Here is a 21,765-nt window from a genome sequence, read left to right as displayed (position 1 = left end):
AGAGGAACCAGAGACCAAATTGCCAACATCCACTGGATCATGGAAAAAGCAAGAGAGTTCCAGAAAAACATCTATTTCTGCTTTATTGACTATGCCAAAGCCTTTGACTGTGTGGATCACAAGAAACTGTGGAAAATTCTTCAAGAGATGGGACTACCAGACCACCTGACCTGCCTCTTGAGAAACCTGTATGCAGGTCAGGAAGCAACAGTTAGAACTGGACATGGAACAACAGACTGGTTCCAAATAGGAAAAGGAGTATGTCAAGGCTGTATATTGTCACCCTGCTTATTTAACTTATATGCAGAGTACATCATGAGAAACGCTGGGCTGGAAGAAGCACAAGCTGGAATCAAGTTTGCTGGGAGAAATATCAATAACCTTAGATATGCAGATGACACCACCCTTATGGCAGAAAGTGAAGAGGAACTAAAAAGCCTCTTGATGAAAGTGAAAGAAGAAAGTGAAAAAGTTGGCTTAAAACTCAACATTCAAAAAACAAAGATCATGGCATCCAGTCCCATCACTTCATGGGAAATAGACAGGGAAACAACAGAAACGGTGACAGACTTTGTTTTCTTGGGCTCCAAAATCACTGCAGATGGTGACTGTAGCCATGAAATTAAAAGACGCTTACTGCTTGGAAGAAAAGTTATGACCAACCTAGATAGCATATTCAAAAGCAGAGACATTACTTTGCCAAGAAAGGTCCGTCTAGTCAAGACTATGGTTTTTCCTGTGGTCATGTATGGATGTGAAAGTTGGACTGTGAAGAAAGCTGAGTGTCGAAGAATTGATGCTTTTGAACTGTGTTGTTGGAGAAGACTTTTGAGAGTCCCCTGGACTGCAAGGAGATCCAACCAGTCCGTTCTGAAGGAGATCAGCCCTGGGATTTCTTCGGAAGGAATGATGCTAAAGCTGAAACTCCAGTACTTTGGCCACCTCATGCGAAGAGTTGACTCATTGGAAAAGACTCTGATGGTGGGAGGGATGGGGGGCAGGAGGAGAAGGGGACAACAGAGGATGAGATGGCTGGATGGCATCACTGACTCAATGGATGTGAGTCTGAGTGAACTCCAGGAGTTGGTGAGGGACAGGGAGGCCTGGCATGCTGCGATTCATGGGGTCGCAAAGAGTCGGACACGACTGAGCGACTGAACTGAACTGAACTTTGGCGGTCTGCTGCCTTGTCTTTACAAGTTTTTCAACAACTAGAGTGGGCAATTTTCTGTCCCTCTTGGTCATATTATATCAGTGATTCTTCAAAGGCTTTGGCTTTTTATGTTACAGAGAAGAAACTTCGAGAGGGCTGGAATAGTTTTGACTGTTTGTTGTAAATGGCTGCTTTATCGGATGAGGGCTGATTGCATACCTGTATGGCTGTGTTTTGTCAAATGCTTGTAGCTATTTTTTTTTTTTTTGAAGAATGGAACTGTTTCATTCATCAAGTTGTATCTTACTCATTTTGCCTGGAACTCAGTGAGTCCTTTGGATTCACCAAGGATAAGAGGAGTTTGCTATCAAGCTGTGTTTTATTGCACCTTTTTGTTAATAGATCCATTTGTTGATTATTCTTCATCTCTGCTGCCTGGACTGGTGCTCTGTCTTGCACATTCAGCAACTTTTCTTTCATTATTTCCCCACCTTCACTCATTTTCTCTGCAGTTTCAGAGAGATTTCCAGCTTGTCTCCTATTTCAATGCCTCTATTTCTTATAAAACAAATACTGTGATTACAAATTTTAGTTTTTATTGTGTATTTAGTTTCTTTTCATTCTTCACTTGTCTTTTGTCACTGTCTTTGCAGCTCAGGGGCTTTCCTCCTCCATTTTGCCATTCATTTTCTGCTACTTCTCTTCCCTATTTCTGATGCTTAAACAAGAATATTATCTAGGACTTTCCTGGTGGCTCAGTGGTAAAGAATCCACCTGCCAATTCAGAAGATGTGGGTTCAATCCCTGATTGGGGAAGATCCCACATGCCGTGGAGCAACTAAGCCCACGCACTACAACAACTGAGCCTGTGCTTTAGAGCCTGGGAGCCACGACTGCCGAGCCCACGTGCCTAGAGCCTGTGCTCTGCAATAAGAGAAGCCACTGCAATGAGAAGCCCATGGACCGAAACTAGAAGAAGCCCCTGCTTGCTACAATTACAGAAAAGTGCACACAGCAAGAAGACTCAGCACAGCACCCCCCTCAGCGCCACCCCCCCAACCCCCACCAAATAGAGCATTATCTACATACCCATTTAAAATTTCTTCTGCCTCCTATGGTAAAATCTTTTCAGTGGAAAATGGTTCTCTTTTTAAAAGAATGGTATGTTTTAAGTGGCATCACAAGTTTTTAATTTAATTTAATTTTTGCTTATTTGTTTATTTTTTGAAAGGGAGAGATTTATACTGGTCCAACGTGGCACACCAACAAGGTTTGCATTTCTTTGGTTGAACTGTTTATTCTCTTCCTAAGAGATGCTGGAATTCATTTCTGGGCTTGTAAACTGGCAGTTAAATTGATGTATTCTGGCCAATTCAAGTATTCAGTGAAGCTCAGCTGGATTATCATCTTTGGATAATTTGAAGTAGTTTGTGTTTCTTTTTCCAGAGGTAACCTATGAGAAGCTAAATTGCCAGAGAGCACCACCATTCTGAAAGCTGCATTTATACCTACCGGGTTACCTACATCCTCTCCTTCAAACACTTTGGAGCTCCTTTTGATTATTCCGTGGTTTGCTGAAACCGTAAATCTGACAAAGCAATACCCCATTGTGTCTGTGCTTATCTGTTCAGTTCCTTCAGGAGGTCAGTTCTTGCAGTGTGAGTACATGGACCTTCTCTGTTTAAGGTCTGACTTACTGTCACCGCATGAAAATAAACCTTCTGGAAGCTGCTAAACCTGCAGCCACGATTCCGGGCAAAAGCTGTGAACAGAAGCTTGACTTCTCATGCCTCTGCCTCCTCAGGGCCAGCTGCCCGCTTGTTGGGTAAAGGGAGGCCATGCTGACCACAGTGGGGGATTGCTGCTCTCTGATTGATACGAAACTGCAGCGGGGGCATCTGGGCTTCAGGCACAGCCAGATGTTTCGTCTAGTCCAGCATCCTCCCAGGAAGACAAGCTCCACTGGGCAGCAGTAATGGGTAATCAAAACCATGGCCCCTTCTCTCAGTAATCCTACTGCTTCGTAACCAACAGCCAAGAACAGACTTTCCAGGTTGCCCTGGCATTAATCATTAAGAAGCCCATCCATAGTTAAAAATCAACAAACTAGGACTATTAGCCAAATGTGAACTTTATGACTAAATGGGCATTAAGAGCAGAAATCAGAGCTTCCAGGAACAAGGAGTTCCTCCATCCTCCAAGTGCCCCAGATCTCTTTATGGAAAGCATACCAGCAAAGGACTGTCTTATCCCTGCGTGCCTTCCCTTCTTAGAGCCAGCCACACAGAGCTCTCAGCCTCAACCTATACTCAGTTCTTCTGAGTGTAACCAGGACCCCTCGGATAGTTACACTCGATTCCTCCTTGGTTCTCCAGCTAATGCATCCTCCACATTGCTGCCACTGAACTTCCTGAAGTGGAGAGACTATCATGACCACCAGACGACGAGCTCTTTCAGAAGCAGCAGTGCACACCCACCCCTTCCTCTCTTTTACACGCCTGGAAACGCTTTACCTCCACGCTGCACGGTGAACTACTACTGTTCTGTAATGTGTGGCTAGAACAGCACCTCCTCGCTGTAACACCTTGGCCCAAGCTGCCACCTGGAATTACGGACTGACCTTGTAAAGGCTTTCTATTGTGTTTGTACCTTCTCCCTACTTTAGCACTTATTTCATTATACAAGAATCTAAGTAGGCACTATAGGTAGGCTTACATGTATTCCATTTCCAAACCTCTCATCTGTCTTTACTATTAAAACTGTAAAAGCAAAACGAAATAGATTTTTCACTTGCCCTGAGCAGGCACGGAACGTTCAGACTAACAGAATGTAGGACGGCGCCTGTAGGTGGCGCAGAGGTAAAGAATCGCCTGCCGATGCAGGGGACGCCGCAGAGGAGGGTTTGACTCCTGGGTGGGGAAAATCCCCTGAGGTAGGGCAACCCACTCCAGTATTCTTGCCTGGAGAATTCCATGGACAAAGGAGCCTCGTGGGCTACATACAGTCCAGGGGGTCGGAGAGTCAGACACGACTGAGCACGCATGCACGCGCGCACGCACACGGAAGAAAGTTCGCTCCCTTTCCTCTTCCCTCTTCTTTTAGACTGGAATGCAGACACAGTAGCATCATCGATGGACATGAACCTGAGCAAACTCTGGGAGACAGTGAAGGACAGGGAAGCCTGGCATGCTGTAGTCCATGGGGTCGCAAAGAGTCGGATACGACTGAACGACTGAACAACAGCAGACACAATCCCTGGAGCTGCAGCGGCTGACTAGGTCACCATGAGAATGATCGCCTACGGATGGAAGGGCAAGAAGAAAAGCAATGGCATCCTAAGCAACTGTACTAGGGCTGGATGGGACCATCAGATGCTTTTTCCAGGAGAAAAGTGAACCCCCATCTGCTGAAGCCAGCTTTAGTCAGTTTTTCTATTTCCATTCTTAACAGAGAAATTTTCTCTCTGTAAGAAAGAGACCTTCAAGGGAAAAGACTGTTTCTTATTTATATTTATACCCTCAGCACCTGGCAGGATGCCCAGCACTGAGTAAATGTTCCAAGTTTCTAAATGAACTGAATGTTGTTACCGTCTTCAAAATATTCCAGTGGCTCCTCATTATACTGAGAAAGCCATTCAGAGTTCTCGTCTTGGCATTCAGGGTCCTGCAGAGAGCCCTCTTTACCCACACAGCTTTATCTCCCCACACCCATCCACATCAGTCGAGTGCCCTTTCCTCCTTTGTGGCCATCCCCTATACTTTCCCCTAGGTTCACGCCTTCACTCCCCTTCCCCTCCATTGGAATGTTTGCCTCTCCGTGTCCAGGCAAGCTCTGCTTGTCTTTCTTTTCTCCGTTACTGAACTTGACTTGCAGTTAACTACAGCACCTGCCTTGTCTTGGAGGTACCTGCTTATTTGCCTGATTTCCCACTAGAATGTGAACCCCTGGCAGACAAGGACTGGCTGTGTCTGGTCTTTGTGTTTCCCACGGCATGGCACCACACAGTCCGTGGCACAGAGAAGGAACTTAAGGTCCTGGTGTGCTAAATGGAACCAATCCAGGGTCAGAATGGCAGACCAGGGCCAGACAGCATGGGCTTGAAACCTGTATCACTGGGTTACTGTGAGACATTCGTCACTCCTGGGCCTCAGTGATCCCATCTATAAAACAGTGGCAATCATAACTGATCCAGAACCTGGTGTGCTGTAGAGACTGGAGACACATTAAGTAGAGGGGAGGATCAGGAGCAAAAAGGCTTTGCCTCCCTCTCCAGTTGTCATCTGAGCTGGTCCACTGATTATAAAAAAGGAAAACTGGAACCCAACATTGCAATCTGAGAAGAGGTCCCACCCACGTGGGCTGAAATTTCCACCTTCTAGGCACTGATGACACGCTCGGGGTGACATGAAGGTCGCAGCTCACAGGTCTGCTCTCCTGCTGTTAGCTGCCAGGCCTGGACAGAGCGCGTCAGCCAGCCTATCCCATTCTTGGCTCTCAGGGAGAAACACTTTGCCAAATGCCTCCCCTATCCTGTGTTCAAGGGCCGGGTATGACCACCACCAGCCCACTCTTGTGCACATCCAGGAAGGGCCCACTTTCCTGCTTGGGTCAGCCTGACCATGAATCCCTGCAGCCACCTACAGGGTGTAGTTCCTCCTGGGCACTCCCGGAAAGGGACTATCTTTGCCCAGCTTGCTGGGGTAAGGCGACCACAGATTCCTCCAGTCACCTCCAGCGCTTGGTTGAGGCAGGGGCAGGGTGAGGAGAGGCACCTCCAGGCCTCTGTCTGAGCCCCAGGGACAGTCTCATGGGCTGGCCGCATCCCCTCCCAGCTGGCACACCCAAGGGAAAACCTGCATGACACCTACCCCCACCAATAGCACGGCACCTGCCATTTGCGACTCTCAGCGGTGACCTACCACCTGTTGTGCTCTGGGATGCCACCTGGGTCAAAAGAACAACCCCCTACCAGCCCATGGAGGGGGATTCTCCACATTTGGGAGTTTCGTCCTGGGCACTATTCTAAGTGTTCAGACACATTAGCTCACTTCATTCCCAGAGGAGCCTTAGGTGGTAGGTGCTATTTTAATTGCCAAGTTACAGATAAGAGAACTGAAGCACAGGGTGCCTACTTGAAGACCTTCACAAGCTACAGCGCGAGTAGAGAGCGGTAGGTACTGCGGTGGCCGAGTCTGGCTTTCCGCGCAACTTGATACCGAATGCAAGACAACTGGGAGGACAACTGGGACATAAAGATAATCAGCTCTTCCAAGGAACGCAGCTGAATGATCAGCCCAGATGGCCCAACTGCAGAATGCAGCTGATGTAGGAAAAACAGGAGCCATTGTAAAAACATAAATAATGTTCTCAGAGAGATGCAAGATGACAATACACTGATAAAAACAAAAGTGGGCTGTCAAGAGCAATCTGAAAACAGAAAGTGCAGTTTTCTTGAAATAAAGATGGAAACAAAAACAAGATTTCCAAAATAAAGAGGCAGGAATAACAGAATAAATACTGTTGAAAACAGAATTAATGGAAACACAAGATCACTGGCAGAATGAAAATGGGATATAGATCTATCAAATCGCTAGAGGAGAAACAGAGCCAATTAAATCAAATCAGCTAACAACAGGAAGAGTTACAAATAAAAAGAAAACAATTAAAAAAAGCATTGCATATTTTATTTGAAAGAAAGCATAATGCATAGGATGTAAGAGAAATGTATAAAATCCTTTCTTTTAAAGGGCTTCTTTCTTTTCCCTTTCTTCAAATATACACAGAACACGAATAAGAAAAAAATCCAAAAGTAACAAGGGCACAATGTAGTAAAAGTGGAATTGATTTACAAAATCATACAAAATGTGTTACTTAATAACTTTGAAACATTCTTAAATACTCAGGTTAAAAAGAAACCTAAACTAAAATTAAAGACTAGACACAAACCCAGATGAATAGTCTATGTGGAAAAAAAAAAAAACTTCCTCAAAGAAAAATACACAAAGAACTTGAAGCAGCAAAAACAAGTAAGTACCATTTTGTCCATCACACAGGTAAGCACTGTCAGGATCGACAGCACCAAGTGACGCAGAGTGGGGAAGCAGGCTTCTGGAAGATGTGTGCATTACCGTAATAGCTGGAGGGAAATTTGAGGTCATGCATAAACATTTGCCTTCTGAGAATCTACCCTAAGGAACTAATTGGACAACTGTTAAAAGATTCATGTGTAAGGGTGTTTACTGGAGTGAAAACGTGAAAATATCCACTTTATCAATAGGAAAGTAGTTAAATAAATTATGGTTGTACAGACAATAGAATTCCCTGTAACCATCAACCAGGATGGGGTTGATCTATATATACTGACGAAATAAGATGATGATATGTGGGTAAATGGTAAAACAAAAAGCAAGCTACTGAGCCACTCGAAGAGGTGATCTTGTTTTAGCAAGCACGATTACTGCCTTTGCTTTCTGTACACAAAATGCCTAAAAGAGGAAGTCAAACAAGTGGATCTCAATGGCTCTCTTAGGAAGGGCGTACAGAGAAGAGAGTAAGATGATGGGGGCTTTTGATTTCTACTCAATAAACTTCTTTATAATTTTTTAAAATGAGTATTTTGGGACTTCCCTGGCTGTCCAGTGCTTATTAAGACTTTGCCTTCCAATGCAGGGGGTTCAGGTTCAATCCCTGGTTGTTGAGCTAAGATCCCACAAGACTCATGGCCAGAAAACCAAGACATAAAACAGAAATAATGTAACAAACTCAATAAAGACTTTACGGAGTGGCCCAGATAAAAAAAATCTTAAAAAATAAAGTATCTCTTTTTTATATATAAAAATTCTATAAAGATATTTTCACTTAAAAAATAATAATGACGCATTGGGACTTCTCTGGTGGTCCAGTGGTGCAGGGGACAGCATTCAATCCCTGGTTGAAGTAAGATTCCACACACCGCAACTAAGCCCGTGCACCACAGCTACTGAGCCTGCGCACTCCAAAGCCCATGCACCAAAAACAAGAAGTGTCCACGTGCCACAATGAACACCCAGCACAGCTCCCCGAAAAGATAATAAGGAAGTCTTCCTTTGAATATGGCACAAACACCAAAGGGGCTGTTTGTCTCCATCTAAAGGTGGTCTGGCTATGAATTCCCTTAACTTGGCTGCTGGTGGTTCCAGGGAGGGGTGGCGGGGTGTGGGGGTCAGGGAAGGAGAGAGGAGGCGAGGGACTGAGACCAGGCGTGGGGACAAGTGTGGTGGACGCTGCAGGCGCCTGGCTGGGAGGGCAGGCTGGGCGGAGGGACCGCAGGAGGAAGGGAAAAGGGGACCGTTGCTCCATCCCCATCTTTCAGCTGCTCTCAGTGCAGCTGGGAAGCCCTTCTTTTCTCTTCTCCTTTGAGGCTGTGAAGCACCAAGGAGCCTTTCCAATGGGGACTGAGGTCATGTTCATCCTTTCCCGGCCATTCCCCACCTTGGTGTCCTCACACCCCTCCCCCCCCCCAGCAGACCCCCTCTGAGTTCCTGCTGTCTCTGAAGAGATTATTTCCTGTTTATCTGGATTCTCTCTTTTGGAGAGCTAAGAGAGGATCCTCTGGTCTTCCCCCCAGCCCAGCTCATGCCCGCCATTCCTCTGAATGACAACAATTCTCATGTCTGCCCAGAAAGCCCATCACTGATTTCTGGCGCTCTCTTTGCCAGACACTCTGCGATCTCTCCGCTCTCCTTCCAGCCTCCTCCTAAACCTTAATACCTGAGAACTAACACTGCATGTCCTGGGGATGCTCAGGTTATGGTATCATGGAGGAGATGCACGTCCCAGTACTTAAGAAGTATCAGGATGTCTACAATTACCTTCGTGTGATTCAGCAAAAGCAAAAATGAGGATGGAAAGGAAAGAAAAAAGAGCAAATGTGCTGGAATATTCATAGCAGCTGAATCCAGGTGACAGGCATGGAGGTGCTCAGCATACTGTTCTTTCGACTTTTCTATTTTACATTTTGTATGCTACACAACAAAAAGTGAAGAAACAGAAGAATCTCAGTTTCCATATTTCTTGAGGAGAGTGAGACTGGCTGGTGCAACTCCTTAATGAAGGTCCCCTGAACTTGTCCCTTCTTCTCCCCCATTGCCACTGGTGGGGTTCAGGCCTCCTCGCCCCAGTGATACTCTGGAGAGAGCCAGCCTCCTCCTCACTGGGCTCCCAGCCCCCATCTGTCCCCTCTTCCACAAGCTGCCAGAATGGGACCACGGATCACAGCACCCATGGACCTCCACACCGTGGCCACGTGCAGCCCGCTCCATCCGCTTCATCCCCCTCCGCAGCCCATCCCTCCACCCAAGTCCTGGGTCATGCTCTGGCCATGTGGACCCGTGCCCAGCTCCTTGAGTCCACCCACCGTCCAGTCACCTCTTCTGCCTAGTAGGCCCTTCTGTCCTGCCAACCTCCCTCCTTGGCTATGGGACCACCCCCTCCCCACCCAACACGACTTACTCCAGTGTCACCCTTTCCAGGACAGGACCATTTCCAGACTCTGGCCTCCCGTCCTGCTGTTCAATCCCCTGCCCCCTCCTTCCACCACCTCTCACCATGTACACACACATCTCCTCTTTGGGACTCCAATATGCAATTCCTACTAGGCACGGATGTGGAAAGGATGCTATATTTGAGGGAATACGTACAAAGTGCTGCACAGCATGCTGGGCTTTTGTAACTATTCCCTCCACAGTCCTAGAGCACAAGCATTTTTGTGGCCATTTTACAGATGTGAAAACTCAGATTGAGAAAGGGAAGCGATGTGGGGTGATACTGGAGTAGTGGGCAGACTCTTACTACCATCATAGAACCATGGTTAAATATTTACTGTGTTCCAAGCACTGTGCTGAGCACATGGCCTACAATGGCTAATTTAGGTTTTCTATCCCGAGAAGCCAGTATTATAGCCCATATACCCCAGAAGGAAAGGAGGGGAGACTTACCCAACGTCCTGCAAACGGTAAAGGGCAGAGCTGGGATTCAAGCCTGTGCCCTCAGCTACTGTGTGGTCACAGCGTCACCGCGGCCAGTGCCTCGTGTGAACTTGGATTGCAGCCCTGTGATGCTCAGGCTGGCCTTTTCAGGTTTCCCACAGGCTCTGGCCCGAGCCTGGGGTCATAACGATGACTGTTGATCACCAGGGCCTTCAGGTGAGGTGGGCAGGGCCAGCCACTGGCTGGTGGACTGGTAAGGATGCTGGAGGCGAATCCCCTGGACGGCTGGCAGTGGTCAGTTTGCCGGCCCTGACACTTACCCAATGGTGCAGCCGGCATCAGCCTCGATGGTCCAGACGCAGTTGAGGTTGTGCTCATAGGGAGCTGGATACCCAGGGGATAGCACCTGCCCCGACACCTCTCCTCTCACTGTCCCTCCACACTCGGCTGAAAGAAATCCCAGAAGAGTGAGTTTCAGGGGGCAACCTGCGTGCACAGGGGCACCCCCCTGGCTCCTCCTGCCTGTGTGCAGGGTCCCTCTTGTTCATCCCAGGTGGCTGAGCACAGCATAGAGGAAGGGCCCTGGATGAGACTTGTATCTGGGATCTACAAAAGCCCCTACAAGTCAACAATGAAGAGACAAACAGCTTGGTTAAAAAATGGGCAAAGCCTTTGAACAGACATTTCTGCACAGAAAGTATACAAATGGCCTCTGAGCACATGAGAAGATGTATAACATCACAGTCATTGGGGAAATGCAAATCAAAACCACGATGAGGCCCCACCTCACAGTCTCTAGGAGGCTGTAATCAAAAAGACAGACTAACTAATGTGTAGGTGAGGATATGGAGACACTGGAACCCTCGGCTTCCAGTTTCCAGCTGGTGGGAGCACAAAACGTTACAGCTGCTTTGGAAAACAGTTTCATAGATACCTGCTCAAAATGTTAAACATAGCTACCCAAGGGAAAGTGCAAGTATTAGTTGCTCAGGCATGTCTGACTCTTTGTGACCCCATGGACTGTAGCCCGCCAGGCTCTTCTGCCCATGGAATTCTCCAGCAAGAATATTGGAGCGGGTTGCCACTTCCTTCCACAGGGTATCTTCCCGACCCAGGGATTGAACCTGGGTCTCCTGCAGTACAGGCAGATTCTTTACAATCTGAGCCCCCAGGAAAGCCCCAAAGCTACCTAATGACCCCAGCAGTTCTGCTGTTGCATATACACCCAAGAGAAATGAAAATGTAAGTTCAAATGAGAATTTGTACACAAATGACCATAGTATCATCTTTCATAAAATAAAAAAAAAAAAAGGGAAAAAACCCAAAGGTCCATCAACTGATGAATGGATTAACAAATAAGGTATATCCATAAAACAGAATATTATATGTTCATAAAAAATAAAGAGGTACTGCCACACAATACATCATAGATGAACGGAATGTTGAAAATATTAGCTAAGTTAAAGAAGGCAGGCACAAAAGGCCACATACTGTGTGTTTCTATTTATATAAAATATCTGGAACAGAAAAATTTACGGAGACAGAGAGTATGTTTGTGGTTGCCAAGGCCTGAAGAAGAGCAGGCAGCAGGGAGGGATTGTTAATGGGTTAGGGTTTCTTCTGGGGAGACAAGATGTTCAGGAATTAGATTGTGGTGATGTCTGTACAACCCCATGAATATACTAAACGGCAACTAAATGGGCCAACTCTATGGTATGCAAAGTCTATCTCATTAAAGTTATTTAAAAAAGGTCCCTGGGGATTGGGCTGACGGCCCACTCTATGAGCAAACTCCTTGACGCTTCCTGGAGGATGTGTAGGAACTCAGTCCTGGTCATTGACAAGAACTGGTCATTGACAAGACATTGCATTCTTCCTCCCAGAGAACTTGTGGTCTAGAGGAGGAGATGGCCACAGTGTATGCCTAGGGCCCCGACCGAGCCACATTCATGGCAAGTGGTAGCACAGAGGTGGAGGTGACCAGTTTCCTCGCGTGCAGGGTCGGGAGAGGTGGGGCGGGTGGGAAGGGTGGAATGGAGAGGCCCAGGAAGAGGACACTGCTGACAGGGAAGAGCACTGCAAACCTCCTGGGGCTGTGGGACAGCACGGCAGCTTGCAGGACAGCATATGGGATGGGGCGTGGGGGGGAGACGGGGCTGAGGAGCGGGGTGAGCATCCTACATGGAAGGGCGCTGCACACTTGGCTGTTGCCTATTTCCTGTGTTAGGAGAAGAACCACAGTGCTTATGCACGTGGGTAGAGTCATCACTTTTACACACTTGTCCATTAGAGAGAACACACTGGGAGCAGTGTGCAGGAGCACAGAGGGGTGGACCTGGAGGCGGGGGACCAGTGAAGAGGTCCATACTTGCCATCAGAGCAGCCCTCTGGCTCAGAAGCTGGTGATCCTCCTGGTCTTCTTCCTCCCCATCATCTAACCCACCTCTGAGTCCCTGGGCCTGAACCTCTGTGATTCTTTGCACACCGACGCCCCTGCCCCCATTGTTAAGAATGGTGGCTCAGTCCCTTACTATCTCCGGGGGGGACAGAGTCCCCAGCCCCCAGCAGTGCCACCAGAAGGATCCTTGTAAAATACACATTGGCCACACCCCTGCTTACGTTAAACCCTCCTTACCAGGGTGGAGTCCATACTGCTTAGGGGAGTCCATTAAGCCCCCAGAGGGCTCCCTTTGGCCTTTTCTGGCCCTCTCCTGGCACCTCTTGATCCAGTCAAGTATGATGAACTCCACAAGCCCAGGCACACTAGGCCTCTTCAGGCCTCTCCCTGGACTCACAACCCTACAGCGTCTTCCGCATAAGACTCTCCCTGCCCCACGTGGAGCTGACACTGTCCTCTCTGGTGTCTCCATTATAAAATGATCAGGATCTTATCATAGCCTGTATATTGTCACCCTGCTTATTTAACTTCTATGAGTACAGCATATGAAGTGCCAGGCTGGATGAGTCACAAGCTGGAATCAAGACTGCCAGGAGAAATAACAACAACCTCAGATATGCAGATGATACCACTCTAAAGGCAGAAAGCAAAGAGGAACTAAAGAGCCTCTTGATGAAGGTGAAAGAGGAGAGTGCAAAAGCTGGCTTAAAACTCAACATTCGAGAAACTAAGATCATGGCATCAGGTCCCATCAGTGTATAGCAATAGATGGAGAAAAAGTGGAAACAGTGACGGATATTATTTCCTTGGGCCCCCAAATCACTGCAGATGGTGACTGCAGCCACGAAATGAAAAGATGCCTACTCCTTGGAAAGCTATGGCACACCTAGATAGCATATTAAAAAACAAAGACATCACTTTGGCCACCTGATAAGAAGAGCCCATTCCCTGGAAAAGACCCTGATATTGGGAAAGACTGAGGGCAGGAGGAGAAGGGGGCGAGAGAGGATGAGAAGTTTGGATGGCATCACCAACTCAATATACATGAGTTTGAGCAAACTTCAGGAGACAGTGAAAGACAGGGAAGCCTACTGTGCTGCAGTCTATGGGGTCATAGATACAACCTAGCAACCGAACAACAACAATCTCCTTTACAAGACTATACACTCTCCGGCAGCAGGGATCTTGTATTACTTGTATTTGTACATCAAGTGCCCAGCATGGTGTTTGGCACATTATGTGCTCAGGTGCTCAGTCATGTCTGACTCTTTTTGTGACCCCATGGACTGTAGCCCGCCAGGCTTCTCTGTCCATGGAATTTTCTAAGCAAGAATACTGGAGTGGGTTGCCATTTCCTTCTCCAGGGGATGTTCCCCACCCAGGGATTAAATCAGTGTCTCCTGCATTGTCAGGTGGGTTCTTTCCCACTAGTGCCACCTGGGAAGCCCTTGGCACCTTATAGACACTTTAACAAATGTTTGTTGGATGAATACACGGGAAGATAGAAGATCAAATGAGTGACAGAAGCTTATTGCTTTCCAGGCAAATGACATTGAAGGGTCTGAATCAAGGGAGCATGAGTCAAAATGAAGAGGTGACTTGCTGCAAAGCTTCTTAGGAAAGATGTGATTAAACAAGACCCTAGAAGAGCTAAGAGAAGATAGGGTCAGGGCCACAAATGGGAGACTGACCTTCATCTGTTGCTACAAAAGACCCATGAAGCATCTCTTGGGCCCCACAGCTTGACATGAGCCCACTAAGGCAGGGCAGGGGAGGGGTCCTTCTGCAGTGGGCCTCCTCAGGAGACTGGCCCCTTTCTTTCAGCATCACTACCCTCATGATGATGTTGGGATGGGTTGTGCCAACCCAACTGAGAGATGCAGGGCTGAACAAGCCTGGAACAGGGAGTAAGGTGTGAGTGGGAGGATGAGCTCAAAGGAAGCCTGTCCGGCTTCACAGGTAGCTCAAAAGGTGGCAGGACATTATCTATGTTCTGGACTGGAGCTTCCTTCCATATTCCTGATGGAGCAGCACCTCCTGAATCCCAGAGCCAAATGTTTGGAGGCAGCAGCGTTGGGAGCATTTCCTCATGGACACAACTGCCTCTTTCCTCAGGGGTCACTTTATCTGGGGACTGCAAGGGGGCAGGGGCTGAGCCTGGGGGCCAGCATGAAGCAGATTCACCAACAAGACCCCAAGACTCTGGTCTTTCTGATCTTCTCTCTTATCTCCGTCCTAGAGCCCCAGCTGCTTTGTTTGGGCTGTAGCATCCACCACGGACAAAGAAAACATCTGGGTGTTGCAGCTGTAGCAGGCATTGCTGCTAGGCCACGATCAAGTCTACCACAATATGACATATGTAAAAATATGCACACACAACTCCAAATGCACAGCCTCCCTCCCCTGCGTGGTGCCTGAGGGAGTCTCAGTGGGGCAGGCTGCTGGAGGTTCAAAGTATAAGTATTTTTTCCAGCACTGCTTGAGCGGATCCTCTAAGTTCCATCTGACTGGCAGATTAGATATTCAGGAGAACTTTATGGGGGAGCCTTTCTGCAAAGCAAATAATTGTTTTGCAGTGTGAATCATCACCTCCTTCACATTTCGTTTGCTCTGGCTTGCCTGTGGCCCCAGACAGTTGTCTGTTTATGCCTGTGTCTCCCTTGCTGGCCTGGGACCTGCTTTTCTCTGTATTCCCAGGGCCTGGCAGAGAGCCTGGCACATGAATGAAAGAAGGAGATAGAAACAGGGATGCAGGGAGAAAGGGACAAGGTGTGCCTGAGCTTGAGCACAGAGAGGAAGACTCCAGAGGCTACTATCCTGTCCATGGTCAGGTTTAAAATCCTTGCCTTTAGACCCTCTGTTGTGTAACAGTGTCAAGATCCTGTTAACATACAGTTGTCTGGGTGGTGGTGGGGAGAGTATCACCCTTACGGCCTCCCCCCTCCCCCCAATGCTGGTTCACACCTTCAGCTTCACACTGGCTCAGGCTGGAGTGTGCAACTCTTCTCCCCTCCCCCTTGGTGGGTGATGCTTACCCATCCTTTCAAGTCTCAATTAAAATATCACCTCCTAAGCACAACTTTCTCATAGTCCCTCCACCCTCTGGCACCTACTCTTGTTACAGTGCTTATCTTGTATTATGATCTGTTTTGGGTCTCTTCTCCTTGCCAGGGTGTGCGCTCTCCAAAGGCAGGAAGAATGCTTTATTCTTTCTTTTTTTCATTTCTTTGCTTCTGTACATACACCTGCACCGATTCTGCTACTTGGCACTCGGTAGGTGCTTAAACGTCCTCCTGGTGGAGGTTTTGCTTTTATAAGATCAGTCAGAGCTGCACAGCCATGCTGAGGTTGTGGGCCATGGGACAGGGGATGGAATGAGGGAGAGGCCTGAGGATGCAGGACAAAGCAGCATGGTAGGACTCCTGCTCAGCAGGGACGGTCATACACGCAGTGAGGTGAGTGGGCCAGAGAGACAAAAGGACAAGTGTGAACTGTTCCCCACTTCTGCCTTGGGCCAGGTTTCTCTTGTCCTGTGACACGTGGATGGAGCTTCCAGACAGCCTGTGTTGACATTCTGGAAGCACCACAGGGCTAAGAAGGAGTTAGTTCATCATCGCATTCTTAAGTGTGAGATACATCTAGCTCATGATCTGAAACTTAAAGACAAGACAGATACTAATCCATCATCCTACTTTCTTCTTCAGCATACCCCCAGAAAAGGGAGCATGAACCCTATTTTGTCTATGGGGAAACTGAGGCCCAGAGTGAACTGGAGATTTATTTAGTCGTGCTGTGGCAGGAACCCTTGGAACCAGGCAAAAAGTCCCTCTTCCTTTTAATTGACTCTCCCACCTCTCTGTTGTCACTAGGATTACGACTCTGAGAGCATGACTTGGCCCTGGTCCCACCCGCTAAACGTGTGACGGTGGCGAAACACCGCCTGGGTGACTGCCGTGCAGGTGTGATGAGGTTGAGAGTGAGGGCGTGGGTGGCAGAGATGCAGGGCCAGTGATGACGCCCATGAATAGGAGGGTTCAGACAGCCCCAAGGCCCTGGAGAGTGGGGGCCCATGGGGGACCCTTAGTGAGCCCAGAGCTTGGAACTCTGCATTAGGGGACAACCAAAGTGGTAAAAAAAAAAAAAAAAAGAAAGAAAGAAACCCGCCTGCCAATGCAGGAGACATTAAAGATGTGAGTTTGATCCCTGGGTTGGGAAGATCCCCTGGAGGAGGGCATGGCAGCCCACTCCAGTATTCTTGCCTGGAGAATTCCCATGGACAGAGGAGCCTGGCGGGCTGCAGTCCATGGGGTCGCAAAGAGTCGGACATGAAGGAAGCGGCTGAGTACACACGAGGGATCACCTGCAGAGCAAGAGGCCTCCTACCAACACAAGTGGGCAGCGGCCGGTCCCAGGCCCTGCGCTCCCCGCTCAGACACAGCAGCTCCTCACTGCCCCGCAGGGTGTACCCGGGGTCACAGCTGAAGGACACGGAGCTCCCAGCGAAATGGCCTCCATCATGAACCTTGTAGCCAAACTGGGGGGTTCCTGGGTCCTCACATTTGATGAGTTCAAAACCTGGGGAAAAGAGAAAAAAGTGAGCATGATACGCCCAGCACAACCACATCCTGCAGCCCACCCCCCCCTCCCAGAGTGTGCAGGTCCTTAAGAAAGCCACCAGCACGTGTCTCATGGAGCATTGCTTCGGAGCCACATGACTGCTCAGGTCAGGGTCTCTGTTTACAGAGTGTCCCCCCTTGCCTGTCACTGTACATAAACGACTTCACTTATTTCTTCCAGGACAGCTTTTAATAGTTTTCAGGTATAGAGTCTGGATTTTCTGGGTTTTTTCGGTTTGTTTGTTTGAGCCATACCATTTTGCTAGCAGGAGCTGCTTTCCCCGTTTTGCTCACTGAGACATTCTGATAGGAAATATGGAAAAGTCACTTTGCATGTATGTTTCACAGCTCAGCTTCATCCTGCTGACGTATATACTCTATTGAATGAGCCTGGAGAAGGAGACCTCTGTGAGCTTACACAGAGCTCTTCAGGCACAGTGGTCACCTGGGTCAGCGCTTGTGTTCTATTCACAGGATTCCTTTAGGGACGAGTGACTATGCATTTCACAGCTGAGAATATTGACTGCGGAAGGTCACACAAATTGCTTCAAAGTCACCCAATCTCAGGTGATAGAAATGGAATTGGAAGGCAACTCTACCTAATCCTCTTCCATCGACGTGCCTGCAGTAACAGGCACAGACCCCGTGTCCAGGCAAGAGGCATTTTGGGTAGACTCATTGTGGTTTTTTTTTTTTTTAACACTTTTATAGAGATATAACTTACATACCAAACACTTGCCCATCTACAGTGTAAAATGCAGTGTCTTTTAGTCTATTCAGAGTTATGTGACTCTCAGCACAATCTACTTTTAGACACTTTCATCACCCCGAAAGGAAAATGAATTTTCCCCAACTATTTCATCCCCAGGCAACTAACAATTTCCCTCCTGTCTCTGTGGATTGGCCTATTCTGGACACTTCATATAAATGGATCATGCAATACATATGTCCACATGTACTGTGATGGGCTTCTTTCGCTTAACATCACGTTTCCAAGGTTCAACCATGTTGTAGTATGGATCAAAACTGGATCCTTTTCTATGGCCAAATAATACCCCATGGTATGGGTGGATATATTACATTTTACTTATCCACTCATCAGTTGATGGATACTCACTGGATTTTAAAATAGCCTATAAAAAGCACATTTCTTTGTAGCTACTGGGCAAGTAGAAGCTCAAATCAATGAATAAAACAGCTGTGAAGCCAAAGAATGGAGATACCACCCCAAGTATTCTGTAGCTGTGGACCAACCTTGGGTGTTTTCTCTTTTTGCAATCTCAGGAATAAGGGAGGGAGTTACAGTCAGGAACAAAGGGAAAGAGTCAACACTTGACTCTTCAGGGAGTGGTAAAAAAAGAACATAATTATCCATTGGTGCTTGCATTTTTTACATCTGACTGTAGCCGAACATTATTTTATAAATGTCATGATTAGGAAAGGCTATCTTTGGTTGATTTAATTAAAAGACTCGGTGCTTATTATTTTTAGTGAGTTAAAGGCGATGAGTGAGTAAAAGGTGCACTGTAACTCCGAGTTCAGTTAATCATGGGTGTAACCATGGAGCTGTATGACAAGTGGCAGCTTATCCACATCACGGGCACAGGGTCTCAGGGGAAACAATCAGCTAAGTGTGCACCAGTTAGAAAAAATCAAACCCACTAATTGATAGGTGACGTCCCGGAGCCCAGCCTCCCAGTGTGTGGAACCAGGGAGAGCCCAATTTCATGGTCCATTCAGAAGTGAGAAAGACTTACTGGAAAAGTGCAGCTCAAAGCCCTTGCTGGTGTTCTCAGCATCAGTGATGAAATCAAGCCACAGACTGCTGGACGTGCTATTCAGTGTCACCCCCAGCAACTCGGTGCGGCTGAACACCCCGAGCAGACGGGCAGAGTTGTTATTGCCATCGTAGACCTGGACACAGGAGAGACCCCAACCCCATGTTATCAGCATGACTTTATCTGGAACAAGAGCTCCCTAACCCACAGCCCACATTCCCAGAGTTCAGCACAGACAACAACTGTTAGAGGGGCACTGAGTCCCCAGATGCAAGGAAGACAGCAGAGTGGAGTTGGCCATCATGTGGGTTATCAATCTGTCTCGCCTCCACTTGGTACCAGTTTTGTGCTAGGCCTATCTTGGTGTGCATCCGATCTCTAGGAACTGCTTGCTGTTCTAACCTTTCCAGGAGAGTTCTAGTCTTGTTCCCCCAACCCCATATGGCACCAGCTTACTCTTCAGCAGCTTGGGGAGGCCAGGTTGGGGCAGCCTGACTACCCAAGCCATCTGTTTCTGCAGACCCATAGGCTGCAAGCAGAGACATTACTTTGCCAACAAAGGTCCATTTAGTCAAGGCTATGGTTTTTCCAGTGGTCATGTATGGATGTGAGAGTTGGACTGTGAAGAAAGCTGAGTGCCGAAGAATTGATGCTTTTGAACTGTGTTGTTGGAGAAGACTCTTGAGAGTCCCTTGGACTGCAGGGAGATCCAACCAGTCCATTCTAAAGGAGATCAGTCCTGAGTGTTCATTTGAAGGACTGATGCTAAAGCTGAAACTCCAATACTTTGGCCACCTCATGCGAAGAGTTGACTCATTGGAAGAGATTCTGATGCTGGGAGGGACTGGGGGCAGGAGGAGAAGGGGACGACAGAGGATAAAATGGCTGGATGGCATCACCGACTCAATGGACGTGAGTTTGAGTAGGCTCCAGGAGTTGGTGATGGACAGGGAAGCCTGGCGTGCTGCGATTCATGGGGTCGCAAAGAGTTGGACACGACTGAGCGACTGAACTGAAAACTGAGGCTGCAAGCATTTGGCATTTCTGCACTGCAAGATACCCTATCCTGTCCTTCCATGATCTGAGGCACCCAGGAGATGAGATAGTTGTCCTCCTCCCTAATCCCACCCTGGTAGCTCAGTGGTAAAGAATCTGCCTGCCATTGCAGGAGACACAAGAGATGGGAGTTCAATCCCTGGGTCGGGAAGATCTCCTGGAGTAGGAAATGGCAACCCACTCCAGTAGTATTCTTACCTGAAAAATCCCATGGACAGAGGAGCCTGGTGGGCTACAGTCCCTGGGGCATCAAAGTCAGATGCAGCTGAGCACACATGCACACTACCCCCACCCCACTGTGGCAGTGGCCTGGGTCTCACACTCTGCAGGTCCAGGGCCCTGGGATCCAGCAGGATGGAGTTAAAATGTCCAGGGTGTCAGATGTCACATATCTTCCCATTCCCCAAGCTCAGCCTCTGCCCCTTCCCTCCTAAAATGAGGGCTCCAGCCAGGGCCTGCTGGGCTAGCCAGGGGTGGAATCATGCAGGCATCTGGCTTCCCTGACTCCCATCTGTCCCCTGAACTTCTGAGCACCGGCAAAGACAACAATCATCAGAATAATGAACTGGCTCCCCAGGTTCCAAGGTTGCCGCTCCTTTCCAGATAATTGTGCAAATAACAACAGAAGTTGTGATGAGTGAGGGACCCCCTGGTGATTTGGTAAATATCAAAGATGGGATCTATGGGTGGGTGATGAATATTTGTGCATGGCACAGGATGTGGTGCCAGCTGCCAGCAAATTGGAACAATATTTCCATCCTACTATTTATGAAGCAAAGCTTTCTAAAAGAAGTCATCCTTCAAGCTAACAGTGCTGTATATTACAGAGATTTGTTCAGGCCCCTGGGAGCCTCAAAAGTCTGTTTCCAGATCCTGTATGCAATTGTTTTATGTCATGGATAGACTGGGAGAATTCCGGAGCGCCGACAGATATAGAGATGACACCAATGCAAAGAGTTTCGCTCACTGTTACATCCAGATTGCTATAAAATTATTTTTACCCATTAACACATATCTTTTCTAATTGACTGATCAAGGAATTAGTCATCAACATTTGTTAGCATCACAATCAGAGAGACAACTAGTCACCATATGTTTCTTAATGGAAGACACCAATAACTATGGGGTCATTTTGTCAAAAGAAAAATTAAACCTGACTAAGATCAAGCCACTGTATCGAATTTCCAAGTTATAGGAAATATGGAGGACAGAGGAACATATGAAATGAATAAATTACAAATAAAAAAACAAGTCACAAATAAATAACAAGTAAATTATTCCCAGGTGGCTCAGTGGTAAAGAATCTGCCTGCCAATGCAGGAGATGTGGGTTTGAGCTTCCTGGGTCAGGAAGATCCCCTGGAGTAGGCAATGGCAATCCACTCCAGTATTCTTGCCTGCGAAATTCCATGGACAGAGGAGCCTGGTGGGCTACAGTCCATGGGGTCACAAAAGAGTTGGACATAACTTAGTGACTGAAAAACAACAACAGAAATAGAAGAGATGGAGGTAGAAACCTAAACACAAAAAAATACTTGAGGCAACTCATCTAGTGTGTAGATTTTATTTGGATCTTGATTCAAATAAAGTGCAAAATTTAAAACTATTGATAATATTGATAATATGATAATATTTTTAAAAATGTAAATATAATTATGAATTATATTTAAAAATGTAATTGTTGGCATATCATTGTCCAGAATATGAGGAAAATGCCCTGGTACATAAGAAGCACCTAATAAATGTATGAAAGAAGTGAAAGTGTTAGTCACTCTGTTCAGTTCAGTTCAGTAGCTCAG

The 21,765-nt window shown here is 47.4% G+C and overlaps 1 protein-coding gene across 2 annotated transcripts in view; it reads right to left on the bottom strand.

Moving 5' to 3' along the window:
* Positions 1 to 21,765, bottom strand: part of CSMD2 (CUB and Sushi multiple domains 2) — a 693,817-nt gene that overhangs the window by 184,497 nt on the left and 487,555 nt on the right. For both annotated transcript variants that reach the window (XM_044945284.2, XM_044945283.2), the window contains 3 exons: positions 18,891 to 19,047; positions 16,901 to 17,092; positions 10,440 to 10,566 (listed from right to left, as the gene is read on the bottom strand). In XM_044945284.2, the coding sequence (XP_044801219.2) occupies positions 10,440 to 10,566; positions 16,901 to 17,092; positions 18,891 to 19,047 (476 nt within the window). The remainder of the gene's footprint in view (positions 1 to 10,439; positions 10,567 to 16,900; positions 17,093 to 18,890; positions 19,048 to 21,765) is intronic.

Source organism: Bubalus bubalis, chromosome 6, assembly GCF_019923935.1.
Source record: "Bubalus bubalis isolate 160015118507 breed Murrah chromosome 6, NDDB_SH_1, whole genome shotgun sequence".
NCBI classification, from domain to species: Eukaryota; Metazoa; Chordata; class Mammalia; order Artiodactyla; family Bovidae; genus Bubalus; species Bubalus bubalis.
This window is presented reverse-complemented; position numbering and strand designations above follow the sequence as displayed.